Source organism: Podarcis erhardii, assembly GCF_964252035.2.
Source record: "Podarcis erhardii genome assembly, chromosome: 3".
NCBI lineage: Eukaryota > Metazoa > Chordata > Lepidosauria > Squamata > Lacertidae > Podarcis > Podarcis erhardii.
Window position 1 is genome coordinate 17136165 of NC_138507.1, and position 20450 is coordinate 17156614.

The following is a 20450-nucleotide window of genomic DNA, read 5'->3' on the forward strand; positions in this document are numbered from 1 at the left end:
TAGGACTACAACTCCCATGATCCCTAGCTAGCAGGCCCAGTGGTCAGGGATGATGGGAACTGTAGTCTCAAAACATCTGGAGGGGCAAGGTTGAGGAAGCCTGACTTACAGCATAAGATCACAACCATTTCTGGATAAGAGGACAAGCAAGTTCTCAGTGGTACACTGAGATTACAACTCTCCATGCAAGAGCAAGATACATTTACGTCTCTAGATAACACTGCCATTGTTACAAGAGAAGGAAGGAGGATTCAGAGCCTTCTTTGCCTAGGAGGCTTCCTCCTGTCGTGGGTGACGCTGTGGTCTAAACCACTGAGCCTCTTGGGCTTGCTGATCAGAAGGTTGGCGGTTTGAATCCCCATGACGGGGTGAGCTCCTGTTGCTCTGTCCCAGCTCCTGCCAACCCAGCAGTTCAAAAGCATACCAGTGCAAGTAGATAAATAGGTACATCTGCGGCAGGAAGGTAAATGGCGTTTCCATGAGCTCTTGTTTCCGTCACAGTGTCCCATTGTGCCAGAAGCGGTTTAGTCATGCTGGCCACATGAACCGGAAAGCTGTCTGTGGACAAACACTGGCTCCCTCGGCCTGAAAGTGAGATGAGCACCGCAACCCCATAGTCACCTTTGACTGGACTTAACCGTCCAGAGGTTCTTTACCTATTTTACTCTATTCCCATAATTGGTGGGTCTTTTCCTGTCCTCTTAACTGGGGCTCAAATTTGTCACCATACTGAATACACTTTTTAATAGCTTTTGTTATAAATGGAGCCTCAAGCTGCTGAACTGTAAGGAATTCAGCATCTCGTTGGTTTTGCCAGTTTATGAGAAGCAGCTCCCCCCTCAAAAGAAACAAAAGAAACCACAAGTAGTACAGCTAAAAAAAAAAAATGCATTCTGAAAATTATTGTCCTTCATTTTCAAGGCGACATAAGGCACTCATTTCCATAAAAAGAGCTGAGAAAAAGAGGGGTGGAATTAGGTAAACAGATTATTTTGGATGTGGTTATTTCTGGATTGCAGGGGGTTATACTAGGTAACCAGCAGTGCCCCTTCTAGCTCTGAAATTCTATGCTCTGTGCTTTAAAACTCTATGATTACTACATGGAATTACATCTATATAATTTTCTGAGCTATCACTATCAGTTTCTGCTTCTTCATATTTGCCATCATTAGGCCTATGTGAGACGCAGCAGAGATACCCTTTCTGTTGAAACAAGTTTACAGTATGCAACAATTCCACCATCATTTTTTTTTTAGTGTCGGGGGAGGTCGTGTCTTTTAGATTGCAAGCCTGCCTGTGCACACAGATTGGTTATTGATCTAATATGGGGGTGGGGAGCTTGTGATCCTCCAGATATTTTTAGGACTCCAGTTCCCACCAGTCTCAGCCAGCGTGGACTATGGTGAGGGATGATGGGAGCTGTAGTCCAACAACATTTGGGTGGCCACAAGCCTTTCCCCATCTGCTCTGGAAGCCTTTTTGGTGGAAGAAGGTATTAATGAATCCATGGCATGATTTGGCACAAAATAGCTGCAGATATAATCTCAGAAAGTGAATGAAATTGTGCAGCAAAAAAAGGAATATGGGTAGGGTTGCCAACAGATGCTAAGTCTACAGATGTTACAAGTAATCATGCTCTCATACACGAAAAGTTGATTTCCTCAAATTAAGCTTCTGTTAAAAACATAAGAGCACCCCAGACCAACACCTTCTTGTCAGTTGGCAATCTTCTGGCAATAAATAAATAAATAAATATTAAAATGGCATATAGATATTTATTGCGGGGGGGGGGGAGGGATTCAAATGTACTTACGATACAGGACAGTCCATTTTTCATTCTCCTAAATCATTAGCTGAGATGCAACAGGACCATTTCTTCTTGCATAAAATATCAAGCAAGACCTTCTTGGCTCGATAGGTTTTACAGTGTGAATGCCCTGATAACATTGGTAACAAGACTGAGGCACATAACAACCCGTTCCAAAGCCTTTTGAGCTAAAAGGGAGGGGGGAGCAAAGCAAAAAGGAGTCATTCTGTGTCATTCTGCTTGCATTGCTAGGCTTCAGACCAAGCACACAATGAACGAGGAGTCTAGAGAGGGATTCATCCCAGAGGGATGCAGGGCTTTTGTTTACTTCGGGAAATTAAGGCATACGGACATCACAAAAGAGTCCTTCAAAACAGTGTTGGAGTCTGAGTAATTGCAGGCAAGAGCAGAGGTATACTGAGCGAAGTCTGATTGCTTTAGATTGATGCCAGGGAAGAGATTGGAGGACCAGAGTAGTATATAGGCTTTGAAGAGGGTGATTGTTTTGATTTTAGATGTGGAGTCATATGTGGACTGGAATACAGCAGAGAACTATGCCAACTTGCAACAGTTCATTGCATACATACTTGCAGAATAATCACCTGTTGCACAGGAGCAATTTCAAGATGTTTTCACGTTAGGGAAGGAAATATTATACCGTGGGCTGGGCTTGAGGAGATTGGAGGTTGTGTTTAACTTTATCTGAAGAAGTAAAATGTAAGCCAAGGGTAAATGGGATAGGTAAAAAGGTAAAGGACCCCTGGGTGGTTAAGTCCAGTCAAAGGCGACTATGGGGTTATGCCACTCATTTCGCTTTCAGGCTGAGGGAGCCAGCGTTTGTCCACAGACAGTTTCCGGGTCATGTGGCCAGCATGACTAAAACTGCTTCTGGCGCAATGGAAGCCGTGATGGAAGCCAGAGCGCACGGAAACGCTGTTTACCTTCCCACCACAGTGGTACCTATTTCTCTACTTGCACTGGTGTGCTTTTGAACTGTTAGGTTGGCAGGAGCTGGGACAGAGCAACAGGAGCTTGCTCCATTGCAGGAATTCAAACCGCCAACCTTCTGATCGGCAAGCGATCAAAATATATAGAATAGATAAGAAACGTACCTAGAAAAGGGAGATGGTCTGTCATGATTAGGTTACAATAGATGGTCCAGCAGTTTGCAAAGTTTATTAATTCCCATATATAAGCCTCCCAAACTTGATGTCAGCTGCACAGTAGGGCTCTCTGCTGCAATGAGTCAGGCTGAGGATAGATGGAGTCATGCTTGCCATGATTTAACACAGCTCCGAAGTCGCCCCATGAGAAACCTTCTGTTGAGTGGGAAGAAAAGGCACACACAGCCAAGAGAAGAAAATTGGAAATAGAGCTGGTGAAATATTGTGCAGGATGGGTGACATTTAGAATTGCCCTTTTGAATTCCCTCTAGCAACACCGGAGGTGTGACGAGATGTATAATAGGTTGTTCTAAATAAAGATGACAGGAGAATGTAGTAACATAAAGATGGCTTTTAATTATACTTGGGAGATGCATAGAATGGAGTTCTTACAACAGGTACCAGTGGCTGAGAGCATTCAGTAGCCACTGGGGTATATTCTATGTCTAGAAAAGCATAGCTCAGTGGTCGAAGGCATATTTTCCATGCTGAAAGTTCTGGCTCAAGTCCCTGAGATGTCTGGTCAAAATATCTCAGACAGTTGGGAAGGACCCCTATATGAGGCAATGTTACTGTCATGAAACTAGACATTATGGAGCTAGATGGACCTAAAGCCTGGCTTGGTGAAGGCAAGTGTTGTCAGTGTGGTGATCTACAATGTGGTGTAAGGCAGGGATTGCTCTATGGAGTGGTGTCCTCCCGCCAGCCCCAGTCAGCATGGCAAATGGCCAGGAATGGATTTGACAACACATGGAGAGCATATGTTGGTATCAGGAGCAGATCAGAATGAACTCGCAAGGTGTCAGTGAAACTGACTCTATTCAAAGAAACAAAACAGCTTAGGCCTAGTGAGCACAGCAACTCTTCCCAGTAGATCTTGCCCCAGTGAGACAGTTGTGAGGACTGAAGTCCTCCACCTTCCCACAGCTCTGTAAGTCTTCTCCTTCCCCAGTTCCTTTCCAAGCAATATGAGGCTCCTTCATCTTGCCTGCGTTTGCTCTGCCCTCTCCATACCTCTGCAGTTTCTGGGAGACTGGGGGGTGGGGGAGCTGGTCACAGCAGAACAGGGAAACCCCCTGGCTTCTTCAGCAGCCTGCCTCATCTCTGCCTCTTTACCCCACCCCAAACCTCCATTTCTGCCTCTAATTCTGGACTTCCTCTGCCTCAGACTAAACCCTGTTAGCTCTTCAGCTTCTGACACCTGCTCCTCCCAGTTGGCTTCTTCTTCTCCTCCCTCTGACCACACATAGTTATCCCACCACCAATCCCCTAACTCTTAGCTTTCTTCCATGACAGTTGGCTACCCTTCATATAAGGCAACAACAACCACACATGGATGCAGCTGCTGTTGCGCAACCACCATTCCAGAGCTGAAGGAGAGCAGAAGTTCTTTTGTTCTCTTTCTTTGGCATTTTTCGTCCAGCAAGGACGAAGCTGTTGGGAAAGACTTTTGGCTTTCCATTTATTGGGTGGCAATAGATGCATCTCAACTCGGATGTCAAAGGGCTTATCACTGTTGCTTGTATAAAGTGGAGATAGTCCAGGGAGGATGGACGGATTGGGAGGAAAGGAGAGGAAGAGGTGTCTGAAGTCCAGGGATATGAAATCACAGAAAGTGTGACAAAGTCTAGAATCATAGAATCATAGAGTTGGAAGAGACCACAAGGGCCATCGAGTCCAACCCCCTGCCAAGCAGGTGCTCGGTCCCTGCTCCTGCCAACCTAGCAGTTCGAAAGCACGTCAAAGTGCAAGTAGATAAATAGGTACCACTCTGGCGGGAAGGTAAACGGCGTTTTTGTGTGCTGCTCTGGTTCGCCAGAAGTGGCTTAGTCATGCTGGCCACATGACCTGGAAGCTGTACGCCGGCTCCCTCAGCCAGTAAAGCGAGATGAGCGCTGCAATCCCAGAGTCGTCCAAAACTGGACCTAAAGGTCAGAGGTCCCTTTACCTTTACCTTTACACATTTTAACAGGCTGTTTAGTCTGTTGTAGACAAGCTGCAAGCTGGGCTGTTATTTACACGATACTATTTTATTCAAACAAGGAAGCTTTCTCCCAAGGTTCTCAGCATACAGCTCCTAGATAGCAAAGGAAACTAAGAAATCAGAAGTGGTTGAAGATCTCAGGAACTTCTCCACCGACTCTCAGTGCCTGATGACCACAGGGTGAATGTGTAATAACCATTCAAACTTCTGAAGTGCTCAAAGTTTCTTGCTCAGCTCAGAGACAGGAACCTCTGAAACCTGAAGGTCTTTGATGCCACCTCCATATTCCATGAGAACCATTTCACAGTGCCTGAGAATGAACTAAGAGGCAATTCAGGACCAGAATAGCAGCTGGCTGAATTTGGGTTACCCTAAATAGCAAGTCTCCATGCATCCTACCCAGTGAATAAGGACTCTAAGAGATGAATCTGTTGGTTCCCTGATGCTGAGGATACTCTGGCTATCACAGAGGTTTCATTTCTGAAGCAGATATTGTACCCCCCATTAGTGCAATTATACCAAGCCAACCATCTGTTCATGTCTATCCAACTTACATACTTTTCCCCAAGTATGTATGGGTGGGGGTGGAAATGTATAAAACCGGAATCCAAACCTGTATAATAACTTCATTGAAACCTCGTTGTGACTTATAGAGTTGTAACCTGCTGCCTTAGACAGATGGCTTCTGTTCTGTCCTCTTACGTTTTTGAAGAACGTAACAAAATGACCAGCACAATGCCTCAGAGGTTGGTAAAGAAATTGATCTTTTGCAGTGGCATCTGGATCATTAATATTTAAATCAAGCCATTAACTTGTCACTTGGCTGTTAAGTTTAAATGCCAGTGTCCATTTTCTGCTGGAAAGGAATACTGCTGCCCCTGTATGGGTGGTTTTTAAGGTCTGGTATGCTTACGTTAGCATCATCATAATAGTTACTCTCCTTGTAGTACAGTGGTACCTCGGGTTACATATGCTTCAGGTTACATATGTTTCAGGTTACATACGCTTCAGGTTACAGACATCGCTAACCCAGAAATAGTACCTCAGGTTAAGAATTTTGCTTCAGGATGAGAACAGAAATCGTGCTCCAGTGGCACGGCGGCAGTTAGAGGCCCCATTAGCTAAAGTGGTGCTTCAGGTTAAGAACAGTTTCAGGTTAAGAACAGACCTCCGGAACAAATTAAGTGCTTAACCTGAGGTACCACTGTATTACATTTTTCATGTTCATAAAGAAAGCCTCATGGTTTTGAGTTATAACTCTTGTTTTCTAATAGGATTCCCAGGACCATGGTTAGAGGGTAAGTCCCCAAGATGTTTGTACTGGGCCCCAGAACTTCTGCCCCTTCTCCTCCTTACTATGTTTTTTAAAACTTCACTTGCAAGGTTGCTGGGCATGCTGAAAAGTACGCACCACCTTAATTTGCTCAAAGATCTAAAGTTCTCCTTTCTACAAAGTAAGAGATCTATTGATTGATTGGATAGATTTATATCCTACATTTCCTCCAAGATGGAGCAGAGGGATGGCTTTGTTTGACATAAGAAGTAATGTTCTTCTTCGAGACTAAAACTCTACGGAGCTTTGACTTTCAAAGAATTATTATTATTTTTCCCCATCAAGAGGATCGTTCATTCTGAGCTGATAATTAAAATACGAAGCATAATGTATTCCACAGTTTGCTACACAGCTCAGACTACACACACAAAGCCGGTAATTTTGCCAGGCAAAACTTCTCCAGGATAAAAGACCTTCTGGAAGGAATAATAAAGCTATACCACAATGTGAGAGAAAAGTGTCTATTGAAAAGATGAATATGAGGAGAACAGCTGTGGATTTCGTGTTTACAAATTGTGGAAGGGGAAAAAAACATGTAAGAGAGAGGGAGAAGTATTTGGGAGAGGACAATGATTGGAATCATGCTGATTAGTCTTTATCCCCATAGTTCTGCTTCACATAGTGACTGGACCAGGAGCCTTCAACCAGTAAATTAAACTAGTAACTGAGTAACTAAGTCCAGAGTTTAGCTGGAGTATACTCTACTCTGAGTGGGGGTTTTGTTTTGTTTTGCATGTTTTAGCATAAGTCATACCTCGGGTTGAAGACGCTTCGAGTTGTGCTTTGCGGCAATCCGGAAGTAACATTACTTCCGGGTTTTGCCGCTTGCGCATGCGCAGACGCTCAAAATGACATCACGTGCATGCGCAGAAGTGATGAAAAGCGACTCACGCATGCACAGACGTTCCGTCGCTAGTTACGTTTATCTCTAGATGCGAAGGGGCTCCAGAATGGATCCAGAAGTACCACTGTATTCCAAGGAGATATTTCTGGCTGCCATTTTACTGTCATTGAGATTCTACTCAATATTGATCCAGAGCAGATTCCAACGTATAGTTAGCAGAGTAAAAACTTAAGCACATTGCAGGATTCCCAAAAAATAGACCAGAGGCAATTAATATTTCATCCAGCAGAACTTTACTGCTACTGAAGGCAAATGAGCTTAATGGTGACAAATCCAATATGTTCAGGATTGGCACTGTCCATAAGAAATCTAGTTGTAGCAGACTTAACTTAAACTTACAATAAGTTATAACACTATAGCATACTATGTACAGAACACCACACCAGAAGGAAAAGAGATAGAAAGTGGAAGTGAAACCCAGACTCCTTCTGGCCTATTTTTATAGTCAGCATGACCTTGACAGAAGAGATAAGAGAACCAGTTTAAGTCAGCTGTACTCAGCTTCTCTGAAGGAATAACCCAAATATCATGAACCTTCTGCTTGTTTCTTCCACACAGAGAAGCTTCCAGAAGCTTCCAGAACCCTCTTGAATTAAGTAGAATAGGAGAGATCTCTACACATCAGATCAATACTTTCTGCACTAAGAAATGTGAACTGACATTTGCATGGCACACAATAAACTTTCTTATTTTATGTTCATGAGTACTTATACCAGTAGTGGAGAACCTATGATCCTCTAGATCAGTGTTTCCCAACCTTGTGCCTCCAGCTGTTTTTGAACTACAACTCCCATCATCCCTGACTAGCAAGACCAGTGGCAAGGGATGATGGGAATTGTAGTCCAAAAACAGCTGGAGGCACAAGGTTGGGAAACACTGCTCTAGATGTTTTTAGGACTTCAGCTCTTGACAGCCTCAACCAGCATGACCAATAGTCAGGAATAATGGGAGTTTTAGTCCAGCAACTTCTGGAGGGTCACAGACACAGGTTCCCCATCCATGACACATACCATTAAACAGAGAGATTGGACTTCCCACTGGATGGTGGGTTTTATCTTGGAAGAGCACTAGTAGGCTCTTATAATAGAATTTACCATGAACTGACAGTTTGACTTGTACATTTGCAAGGGGGACGTGGACAAGAACAAACTTCTAGCAATGCTTCAGGTTTACAAAAAATTACAATATATTTTTAAAAAACCAATAGCTTGTAAAGTAGGATATAGGCAATATTTTACCCCTTCTCGAGAGGAATGCCTGACACTTACTCATGGTTGTTGTGATGTTAACATATGAAAGTGCTGGAGGTGAAATAGTTAAACAAGTTACCCAATCAGAACCCAGGGGGTGGAGTCAGAGGGACTATAAAACCAGCTCTGGGAGGGGTGAAGGAGGAGTTTGTTGGGAGTTGGGTGGTTGGTTGGAGTGGGAGTGAATTGGGATGGAGTCTGTGGGTAGGTTGAGTTAGTGTAGCGAAATAAGCTGAGTCAGGAACAGTTAGGGGCTAGGAAGACAAGTAAATATCTGAGAGTTGGTTTAGTGAGTGAGAGCAGGTAGCGGAAGTTATAGATCTGGATAGGCACCCCATGATTGTAATTGACCGATACAGTTTATGAAACCACAAGCTTGTTAAACTGCAATAAAAAAACAGAAGTTTATGTTCCAATTTAACCCTGACTGGACTCAGTATAGTACCAGGTAGGGCCTGGGTGGTGGCAGTGAGAACTAAAGTGGTGGCACAGGGATCAATAGACGGTGAAACGTCCGGGGACCCTGTGTGATCGCCACAGTTGTGTACACCAGTGATGAGGAAACTCCCACAGCTTCATATGAAAAGCATCTGACACAAATGCAGGCAAAATAGCACATGCATTCAAGCACTTTAAAATCAGGGGAGGGGGGCACAGAAAGGGTCAGTGGTGGACCTGCACTTTTGGGGGCCTGAAGCTTGAACTGTAATGGTAACCACTGTTATCTTTTTCAGTGGGGTTGTTCCATGACAGATCAACACTTTAAAACAAAACAACAACTACTGCCCCTCAGTTTTTGGTTAAAATTGCTGCACTGGATTATCTCACATGTCAAAGTGTGCATAAAAATTTCCTATGCTTTATAGTTTTCGAGTTGTGCAACTCAAATTGAGTCTACTAGACCCATTTTTTAAAAAAAGAAATGTGGATATAGTCACTTCTGGGGCTCCTCTGGGATCGGGGGCCCTGAAATTTAAGCTTCATTCGTTTCTCTGTAGATCCTGGAAGGGGAAAAGCGAAAAGTATATTTCTAGGTGGGCATTCTGTGCCCTGCATGTTAAGATTTGTGAAAGAAAAATAATGGTATATTTTATGCTAAAACTGCCATCATAAACATTTTTTTTCTGAAAAAAGTCATATATTTATTTTTTTTCTGAAAAAAGTCATATATTTATTTATGGGGTGTGTGTGTGTGTGTGCGTGGGTGGGTGGGTGTACACTAACCAAATTCAAATGACAGTAAGGAAAAAGGCTTTCAAACTAGGTACAGTGGTACATTGGTTTTCAAACTTAATCCATTCCGGAAGACCGTTCCAAAACCAAGGGGTTCCAAAACCAAGGCACACCTTCCCATAGAAAGTAATGCAAAACGGATTAATCCGTTCTAGACTTTTAAAAATAACCCCTAAAACAGCAATTTAACATGAATTTTACTATCTAACGAGACCATTGAGCCATAAAATGAAAGCAATAAACAATGTACTGTACTATAAAATAAATAAGACAATTTTGTAGATGATAAAAATAAAATTATTATTTTTTCTTACCTGCACTGATGATAGTCATTGTTTGGATGAGGGGCTTTTAACCATTTCTGCAGTCACACAATCAATCAGTAGCTGAACTGGATTTCACCCAGTCTCAAAAACAAATTAACCGAAAAAGCCTCAAAAACAAAAATGCAAAATAAAAAGCAAAAACAAAAGCGCCAAACTTAATCCATTCCAGAAGTCTGTTTGACTTCCGAAATGTTCAAAAACCAAGGTGCAGCTTCTGATAGGTGCAGGCACCCCAGAAATAATAGCCGACAACCACATCAGACATTTGGCTTCTGAAAAACATTAGAAAACACTTACTTATGAGTTTTTGGTGTTTGGGAACCAAGGTGTTGGAGAACCAAGGTACCACTGTAGAGTTACAAACATTTCCTTGACATACAAATCAGACTATCAAAACAAGTGATTCAGGAAGCAGCACAGGCAGGACCAGGAATGTAGACTCTCAGCACAAGGAAAGTATCGTATTTTTCCATGTATAAGACTAGGGTTTTTTTTTACCAAAAAAATTGGTTTAGAATCGGGGCACATCTTATACATGGGTAGTCCTAAGGGGTGTTTTCTTAATTTGGAGTCCCCCAAAATAGGAGGCGTCTTATACATGGGGGTGTCTTATATACAGAAAAATACGGTAAGAGCAACCTGAGATACTTGGGGCCTGTGCATGTTTTGTATCTGAATAGCCATCTCTGGCAGAACAGATTGTCACTCGCTGAGAGGGAATGGAGACATTTGTAGATCTAAAGAAGCTGAATGCACCACTCTTTATGCACTTTTGCAAAATGATTGACAAAGGTCTCAAGGTCGAGGGCTTTTAATAGTTCCTTTTCAATTACCAGTACTGTATAGAAATGTTACTTAGGGCTTCATCACTCCTCCTCAAGCAGGTCTTAATTTGCCAGCTGCAGACATGAAAATGCTCATTCCTTCCCAGCATTTGACGGAGGTGTTGGGATAGCCAAATTTATATTTGAGGAACTCTAAATACACCACAACATATAGGTGTGAAGCAAATAACCAGCCTTTGGCAATCTTTATAAAATAATAATAATAATAATAATAATAATAATAATAATAATAATTTATTAATACCCCACCCACTCTGGGCGGCTCCCAACAGAATATTAAAAACACAATAAAACATCAAACATTAAAAACTTCCCTAAACAGATGTCTTCTAAAAATCAGATAGTTGTTTATTGCCTTGACATCTGATGGGAGGGCGTTCCACAGGGCTGGCGCCACTACCGAGAAGGCCCTCTGCCTGGTTCCCTGTAACTTCACTTCTGGCAGTGAGGGAGCTGGACCTCAGTGTCTGGGCTCAATGATGGGGGTTTTCTGTTGGCAGACAGAAAAACACACACATCTGTGCACATCAATACAAAATAGACGCAGCATATGCTAAAATAAAAGGGACAATCATCAGTGGGTACCATACAGTCTGGCCTCAGCCTACATGTGCCACTTTGATAGGGTTTTTGCTGCTGCTGCAGTATCTGCACATTTCTTATCCATATTGTCAGGGAACTGCCATCGGAGAGACAGGTGGTGGACAGGCTCCAGGAGAATAGGAGAGAATCTGCAGCAGAAGAGGGAACCAGCAGGGGGAGTGCAGGAGTCACAGCGGAGGGGAGGCTCTGGGATGCTTCCAGTGAGAGTAGTGGAGAGGTAACGGGACCCCCGTTGGGAACTCCCACCCTTCGCCGGAAACTGTCACGCAGAGAGTCACGAAGGCGCATGTCCGTCAAACAGCTTTTATGTTGGCGTAAATTCCGTAGACGCCCACTGTCAGATTCTACCAGCGACTGACGGAGTCATGCTTTGGGGGCTCCGTTAGTGCATCGGTTTGGATGACCAGCCAAACCCCAGAGGGATCAAGTTTTTACGCACAAGCAGCTCATTATCCCATCACACATATGATGGATGAGTTTTCTTAACTTTTCCCCAGAAGAGGAGCTGAACGATGCTCGATTCAGTTGCAGAAACCACTGTATCTGATTAACGTAATTCTGGAGCTCTTATTGAGTCAGCTAATGATAGCAGGGATTCCATCAATTTACACATTCAGTAAATTGCTGGTAAAATGTTGGCCGCAGTCTTGCCGACAGCATCTCGTCGAAGAAATAGAAATGATAATGTAGCAAGGAAACAATGCTAAATGAATGTCCGTTCTGGACCATGCTGCTGCTCGCCTTTGAATTTCTTACTTTGTTCTTACATCTGTATCAGATGTGGGGAACATTTGGTCTGGATGTTGCTGAAATCAGCGGCGTAGCGTGGGTTGTCAACACCCGGGGCAAGGCAAGTAATTTGCGCCCCTAACCCCTAACCTGCCGCCGCTGCCAGCTTCTTCTTGCTGCTGCCTGGGCTGGGGTATTTATGGTAAGGTAGCCACGGCGGCGGCGGCGGGTCCGTGTCAGGTGATCTGAGGCGAGTTGCCGCTGGCGCTGCCGCCCAAACGACGCCACTTGCCCGGAGGAGGAGGGCAGAGAGGCGAAGAAAATGCAACATGGCCCAGCAGCTGCAGCAGCAGCGGCGGTGGCGGGGCTGTGAGGAGCGGCTGCCTGGCACGCCCTCCATGGCCCTGACGAGCGGGGACCGCGGCGAGCGCTGAGAGCCACTGCCTGCTGGACGTCTTCAGCCCGGACGCATGCACAGCTTGTTGGTTCCGCGAGACATGGGGCTCTGCTACAGCCTGCGCCCGAGGCTCTTCGGCGACTCCGGAGGCGGCGAGCGCCCCCCCCAGATGTTGCGCCCGGTGCGGCCGGCCCCCCTTGCACCCCCCACGCTACACCACTGGCTGAAATACAAGTCCCATTTGCCCTACCAAGGATGGCCAGTGGTCAGGAATGATGGGAGTCAGAGTTCACCAACCTCTGTAAGGGCCCAATGTTTCCCACGCCTGATTTATATCCTGCCTTTCTTCCATCACTGAATCTATCTTAGGCAGTGAGCATGTGATTTTCAGACAGTCACTCATCCAAGGAACTGACCAGACCTCCAGCTAGCAAAGCAGTGGACTCATGTACCTTCAGGTCATACCTTTTGTGGGGAGGTGGTTTTGGTGGTGGTGAGGCAGTTCCAGGGATGGATAAGGACCCAGGGTTTTGTTTTTTTGTAAGGGCAGTTGAAAAACTGGAGGGATCTGCTCTGAGCTTTCAGGAAACAGCAGGTATGCACTGCAGCAGCCTAAGTAAATGCATTTTGTATTTGATTGGCAGCCCTGAACCAGCTGCATAACTGAACCAGCTTGCAAAGAAATTGGCATGGAGAACATTCTGCAATTAGAATGAATAAGTGGAGATCTCACAGAGAGTACTTAACAACAGACCCCTTCATTTTTACCCTCAGTCCTCCTTTCTGTTCTGAAAAGTCATGTTTCCAGATTAGTCAGGGTCACATTAAAAATCAGAGCTTGGCAGTCGGCTTTTGTCTTTTAGTTTATTTTGAGTTTTGTGAAAAACAAGCAACGAGGGTTGCAAATCTTGTTAACTTCAGGAAGATTCTGAAAATGTTGGTGATGAATGAGTATGCCGTTAAGTTCTCAAGCAGTTGTTGTTGATGATGCCTTTCCAACTCCACAATTTCCCCCTCACCTCCCACAGTTACCGCTCCAATATTTTTATACTGTTGGTGTTTAATGCAAAATGCCAATTGGAATCAATTAACTTTTGAGGCTGGTGGGCACATGTGGAATTCTAAAAAAGTGGTGTAGGAGCCAGTCACAAAGTGGCTGCCACAGGACATGGAAAAGGAAGAATGCAGAAATCAGAGGAGAAGTCACTATGATGCCACACAGTGGTTGTTGTTGTTTAGTCGTTTAGTCGTGTCCGACTCTTTGTGACCCCATGGACCAGAGCACGGCAGGCACTCCTGTCTTCCATTGCCTCCCACAGTTTGGTCAGACTCATGTTTGTAGCTTCGAGAACACTGTCTAACCATCTCGTCCTCTGTCGTCCCCTTCTCCTTGTGCCCTCCATCTTTCCCAACATCAGGGTCTTTTCCAGGGAGTCTTCTCTTCTCATGAGGTGGCCAAAGTATTGGAGCCTCAGCTTCACGATCTGTCCTTCCAGTGAGCACTCAGGGCTAATTTCCTTAAGAATGGATGTGTTTGATCTTCTTGCAGTCCATGGGACTCTCAAGAGTCTCCTCCAGCACCATAATTCAAAAGCATCAATTCTTCGACGATCAGCCTTCTTTATGGTCCAACCACACAGTGGTACTTCATATCATATACATGGAAACAAGACTATTTGAACCACAAAAGGAAATTTCAAAATCATGATTTGTAACCATACTTATATTTACATCCCCTAAAATAATCCATGCAACCCACTCAGCACCTCAGTTGTTTTGGAATTGTTATTGTTAACTGTTTCGTTCGAGGTGTGCAATGTAAACTAAGTACAGTGGTACCTTGGTTCTCAAACTTAATTCATTCTGGAAGTCCTTTCCAAAACCAAAGCGTTCAAAACCATGACACACTTTCCCATAGAAAGTAATGCAAAATGGATTAATCCATTCCAGACTTTTACAAACAACCCCTAAAACAGCAATTTAACATTTTTACTATCTAACGAGACCATTGCTCCATAAAATGAAAGCAATCAACAATGTACTGCAGTCACTCAATCAATCAATCAATCAATCAATCAATCAATCAATCAGTAGCTGAACTGGGTTCCACACAGTCACACACAAAAAAGAGCAGCAGAAACAAAAATGCAAAATAAATGGCAAAAACTGACAGACCTCAGTGAAGGACTCAAAACGGAAGTGTAACACTCAAAATGGAACACATTCAACTTCTTAAAAATGTTCGCAAACTGGAACACTTACCTCCAGGTTTGCAGTGTTTGGGTTCCAAATTGTTTGAGTACCAAGGCATTTGAGAACCAAGGTGCCACTGTAAATATGTTAAAACTAAAACTAAAATAGAATATGTATCTTCTTGTACCATTTGCATGATTTTTACATGACATTCTCCCAAGCCACCATCAAATTGCAGATCACATCTGTCTCCGTGGAGTGGCCTATAAAAATTACAGATCCATTATTGCCAGTGACACAAAATATGAACTTGGAATGAATCCAAGTGCCATGGTGACCATGGCAAGCGAGTAATAGGCAGTCTCTACTTTGCAATCCATGAAAGCTAATCTCAGCTTTTATTTAATCGTGGCTTGGGAGTCATGCCTTGTCAAACATGATGAGGATCCAAGCCTTGGACCCATGTTTTTGTGTTATGGTGGCACTGCCGTCCTTTGTGCCCCCAAAAGGCACTGCCACTTTCACACATCTCCTTTTCCCACCTTTCTAGTCCTAATCAGCACATCCATTCCAGCTCATTGTCTCCTTTTCTCCACCTAGAATTAAGCAGTGAAGGTACAGCAGCCTATCAGAAGTGTAGGGGTTGTGTCTAAATTTTGTGAGGAGGTCAGAGAGTGAGGAGAAACTGCTCTGGGCATGGAGAATATGTTTGTTTGTTTGTTTGTTTGTTTGTTTGTGTGGCCTGCATATATCCATTTGTTGTTGTTGTTTCATTGGGTTCACAATCTCTTGTGGGGCCCATGGAAGGCCTTGGTGGGCTGTTGGTACCATGTTGCAGTACCCCAGGAATCTTCTTCTTTGGCGATCACTCGTAGCCATGAACATGGTTATAACAGTGAGAAGCTCTGGAGCCAACTGAGATTCCCAGGTGAGATCCTCCCCCTATTGTGTGGGCAGGTGGTCCCTCCCCCTACCTGGCCTGCTCACCTTGGCAACGCTTCCCCAGGAGGGATTAGGCAACTGGCTGAGGTAGGCAGAGACCTCCAGGTATCCCACCTGGGGAAGGCGAAGCCAAACCTGTGCTAATGGTGCTGCATAGGGTCCAGGGGCTGTGCGCGACCACGCAAAGGATGCCCCCCATTTAATGTGGGGAGTGGTCATTATGCAATAATGCAGCAAATGCAGAGGAATCCTTGGAAGGCTTATTTACACTCAGAAGTCCCAAGTTGAGCATGCAGTTTTAAGCAAATCTCAAAGGCTTAACATAGAGTATGGGTAGGGAACCTGTGGCCCTCCATAACAGTGACTGATGTGGTGGGAAATGCCAAAACATTGTCCTCTTGACATTGGGGTCACTGGGGCTTACCTATACAGTGGAAGGGGGGGGCGGTCACTCGTGAAGACACACACATGAAGCCAGTCTGATATTCCTGCCAGTGTAGTCACATAACCCTGCCCTTGCTCCTGCTCTGCCCTACGCGTGCCCCATTCCAGATCCTCCAGATGTTGGCTCATCACCTCAGACCATTGGACATGATGTCTGGGAGTGATGGGAGTTGAGGTCCAACAACATCTGGGGTAGCCACAGGTTTTCCACCACTGCAATAGGTCTCATCAAATGTGGATGGTGATGCAAAGGGACCTCAACAGAAAGAATGGGTGCAATACATCTTGGAAGAGGTACAGCTGAAGGTGATGTGTTAGGCAAGGAGTCTGGCATTTTGTGAAAATCTGTTATTTATTAAGAGAATGAGATTTCGGTAAATTAGAGGCTGGATTTAATTTCCTCTCAAATCTGCTCAAATCCTTCCTATGAATAATACATGGGGTTCTTTTAATTCTTCATTCAGAAACACTTCTCCCGCTGGAGAAAGCAAATGTATAAATTTAATTATCCACATTTGGTCATTTGTTTTGTCCATGTCATTACTGCCACAGTGGAGAAGCATCTGGGCTTACTGGTCACACCATGGCACAATATTTTCATAAAAGGGTAGGGGAAGCTCTGATCTTCTTTTGGCAAGGTTGCTTCTCAAGAGCAGTGCAAAAGGAGGAGGCAAAGATTGGCATCCTTCCCTGCCCCAGGCAAAAGAAGGCAGCAGGTCTAAAAGACAGCTACTTCAGACATATTTAAACAGCAGAAGGATATTCTTTCTGTCTAATCTTTTCGGTCTAATTGGAAGCTGCCTTAAAGCAGATCAGACTGCTTGTCCATTGAGATTAGTATTGTCTGCTCTGACTAGCAGTAACCGTCCAGGATCTCAGATAGAGATGGCGGAGATTGATCCCTGGACCTACTACTACTACTGCTGCTACTACTACTACTAATTTATTTATACCCTGCCCATCTGGCTGGGTTTCCCCAGCCACTCTGGGTGGCTCCCAACAAATATTAAAAACACAATAAAACATCAAACTTTAAAAACTTCCCTAAACAGGGCTGCCTTCAGATGTCTTCTAAAAGTCAGTTGTTTATTTCCTTGACATCCGATGGGAGGGTGTTCCACAGGGCGGGTGCCACCACCGAGAAGGCCCTCTGCCTGGTTCCCTTCTCGCAGTGAGGGAACCACCAGAAGGCCCTCGGAGCTGGACCTCAGCGTCTGGGCTGAACAATGGGGGTGGAGATGCTCCTTCAGGTATACTGGACCAAGGCCGTTTAGGGCTTTAAAGGTCAGCACCAACACTTTGAATTGTGCTTGGAAACATACCAGAAGCCAATGTAGGTCTTTCAGGACTGGTGTTATATGGTCTCGGCAGTCGCTCCCAGTCACCAGTCTAGCTGCCGCAGTCTGGATTAGTTGTAGTTTTCGGGTCACCTTCTAAGGTACATCCAGTCATAATGTTGTTCTTGTTTAGTCATTTAGTCGTGTCCGACTCTTCGTGACCCCATGGACCAGAGCACGCCAGGCACTTCTGTCTTCCACTGCCTCCCTCAATTTGGTCAAACTCATGCTGGTAGCTTCGAGAACACTATCCAACCATCTCGTCCTCTGTCATCCCCTTCTCCTTGTGCCCTCCATCTTTCCCAACATCAGGGTCTTTAATAATAATCCTTCCAGTCATAATAATCCTTCCAGCCATAATAATCCATCCAGTCATAATAATAATCCTTTATACAAAAACTGCAATATCAGTAACTTCTATTCATGTCGACACATTAAAGCTATAAGTGAGGAACTCAAACTATATCTTTGTTCTTCCTGTGTGTGGCAATTATTCTGTCTTATTCTGTCTGTGGTGTTTTTTCCTGTCCTTGTAAGATGTTATGTCTTTCTTTCCCCCAGTTGTTGCTGTTATCCATCATGCCTTGTACAGAGCTGATATCCCATTGTTGTTCCAGAAATTTCTGTTTCAAATATGTTTTTAATTTTTTATTTTAAAAACACATTAATTGTATCTTCCCCTGACATATGTATTTGGCACTCTGGCCTTTTTTGTGTGAAGGAAGTGTGGGATATAAATTTAAAGTAAGGGATAATAAATGAATAAACATGGCTGATGTGCATTAATTTTTCTATATGTCTATTAACGCTTATTTGTCCAACTTTTTGTTTTCCAGAATGCTCAAGCCAGCTATGATTTCAGCAGCAATGACCCCTATCCGTACCCCCGCTATACAGATGATTGGTTTAACAGGTGAGAAGCTCATCTCACCCTTTTCCTTGTTGGGAATTTACAAACTTTCCTCGTAGCATCTCTGATCCAATTCAATCTTCTGCCAGTTTGCTTGGTCCACATCTTCAAATGAAACAACCTGATTTTCACTCCCTGTTGTAATAAGCTGATCAGAATGTAATTATTATTTGGTTTGTGCAAGTCACCAAATTTTGCTGTATCGTTCTTGGTTTTTTATTTTTTAAAAAATGTATCTAAAAGTACATATTTTGGATAGCATGCGTATTTTATGGAAAATACATTTTAAAATAATGCACTTTTTGGAGCATTTTCTTTCTTTCAAGATTGCAGTTGCTGTGGCAACTGGACTTAAACGAATGCAGATTCAAAATGGTGATGAAGGTGTTCCAAGCAAATTCCCAGTTCTCACGAGTCTTCCCTTCCAAAAAGAAAAGGAGGATGCGGAAGATCAAGAGCATGAAATGGTTGCACAATTGGGCACCCATGTGGAGAGCGGATGTCTAATGTGACATTATTGGCATGATGAAAGTTCTTCTGCACAATGACCTTTGCTGTCTTAGAGAACGAGTGAAGAACCAGGCTTCTCTCAGCCAAAGTTAAGCACTGTTCAGGCACATAGGCACATTAATTTCTGGCCAAAAGATTTGTGCAAATGATCAACTCTCTCAGTGGAATTATTTTTAATGCTTTGCTTTGGCTGGATTGTGTCCAAAGTAAGGAAAGGGAAATTGTGGTTCTGCTCACATTTTGATGCAAACGGACCTCCTTCATAAACCGAAATGCAACTATCCTTCAGAATTGCCATTTCCCCAAATTTCATGATCTTAGGGAGATGTTTGTGACACAGTTCATTCCCAGGGTGACACATTGCAATTCCATGTACATAGGTACATTCACAGCTTCCTGCAGTTGCTCTTGAGAATGACTGATGTGTCGGCACATTCTCGTTAGTACTTGTGCCATTTCTGCCAGAAGCATAGGATAACATGGAAGTTTTCATATATTTGCAGATGAGATGACACCTGACATTTAGCTAATGTGCTGTAATTAATTAGTGAAGAGTTGCACAACTCTGGGACTTCAAAGATCCTTGGGCTTTTGCATTTCTATTATATGCCCTAATTCAGCAAATTAGATGTCTAGGAGAGACGTCTGCAACAGCACATGTAAGAAAAACACTTATGCTTAGTTACTGATTACTGTTTTAGTTCAGAAGCTCATATTCATCTAGCAATGAGACAGATTTCGGCTTGGACTAGATTTCTGCATGCCACTGCTGAGTAGAGGCTCATCAAGGCTTGCATTTGTCCTTTGCATAGAAAGCATGGGTCCAAGTAGTTTTTCCCCTTGTTCCACACTTTCTAGGCACGGGTGTGAGTGGTTTCCCCCAGGAAAACCTGCTCTTTAGTGATGAATCAGAGCACACGTCAATCTGCAAAAAAACCCTGATTGTCATTTGCTCCAATTCAGCAGTAAAAATCAGGTTTTCACAAGGAAAACAGAGGGCAAAGACAAACCTGGATGAGCCCTGGATTGATCCAGCACATGATTTATATATAAATATATATATATAAATTTTTATTAATGCTTTGTTTAAACAAAACAAGAAATGAAAGCATACAGAAGAATTATCCATAAAGACAAAAAGTGAAAAAATAAATAGGTAAGACTTATTACATTACATTATGATACATTCTTCTTGGATATCTATTGACTTCCTGTCACCCCACCATGTGTCCAGCCCATGATTATAACAGCAGATTCCTCACGTCACATGACAATCTGTTTTGATCATTTCAAAATACAGCAGACATGTGGCATGTTTGCAGGAGCAGCTCACCTGCTGGGGCATCACTGCCACTTACAGGGGGGATGGCAAGGTGGCAGCAAGGCTGGGCATGGTGCAGGTGCGCCAGTGGGAGATTGGCTCTGCTGGTGTGCTGGCACAGTCCCAAATTTGTCACCATCTCGCTCCTCCTGTTAAAGTCAGTGATGCCACTGCTGGCTGGCTGTTGTTGTGGTTCCATGCCGCCAGGCAAGCTACCTC

At 43.8% G+C, this 20450-nt stretch overlaps 1 protein-coding gene across 1 annotated transcript in view; it reads left to right on the plus strand.

The window, feature by feature from the left end:
- The window catches only part of PCSK2 (proprotein convertase subtilisin/kexin type 2), a 124951-nt gene that overhangs the window by 77454 nt on the left and 27047 nt on the right, over positions 1-20450 (plus strand). Inside the window, exon 6 of the mRNA XM_081857078.1 lies at positions 18327-18403. Coding sequence (XP_081713204.1) covers positions 18327-18403 — 77 coding nt within the window. The remainder of the gene's footprint in view (positions 1-18326; positions 18404-20450) is intronic.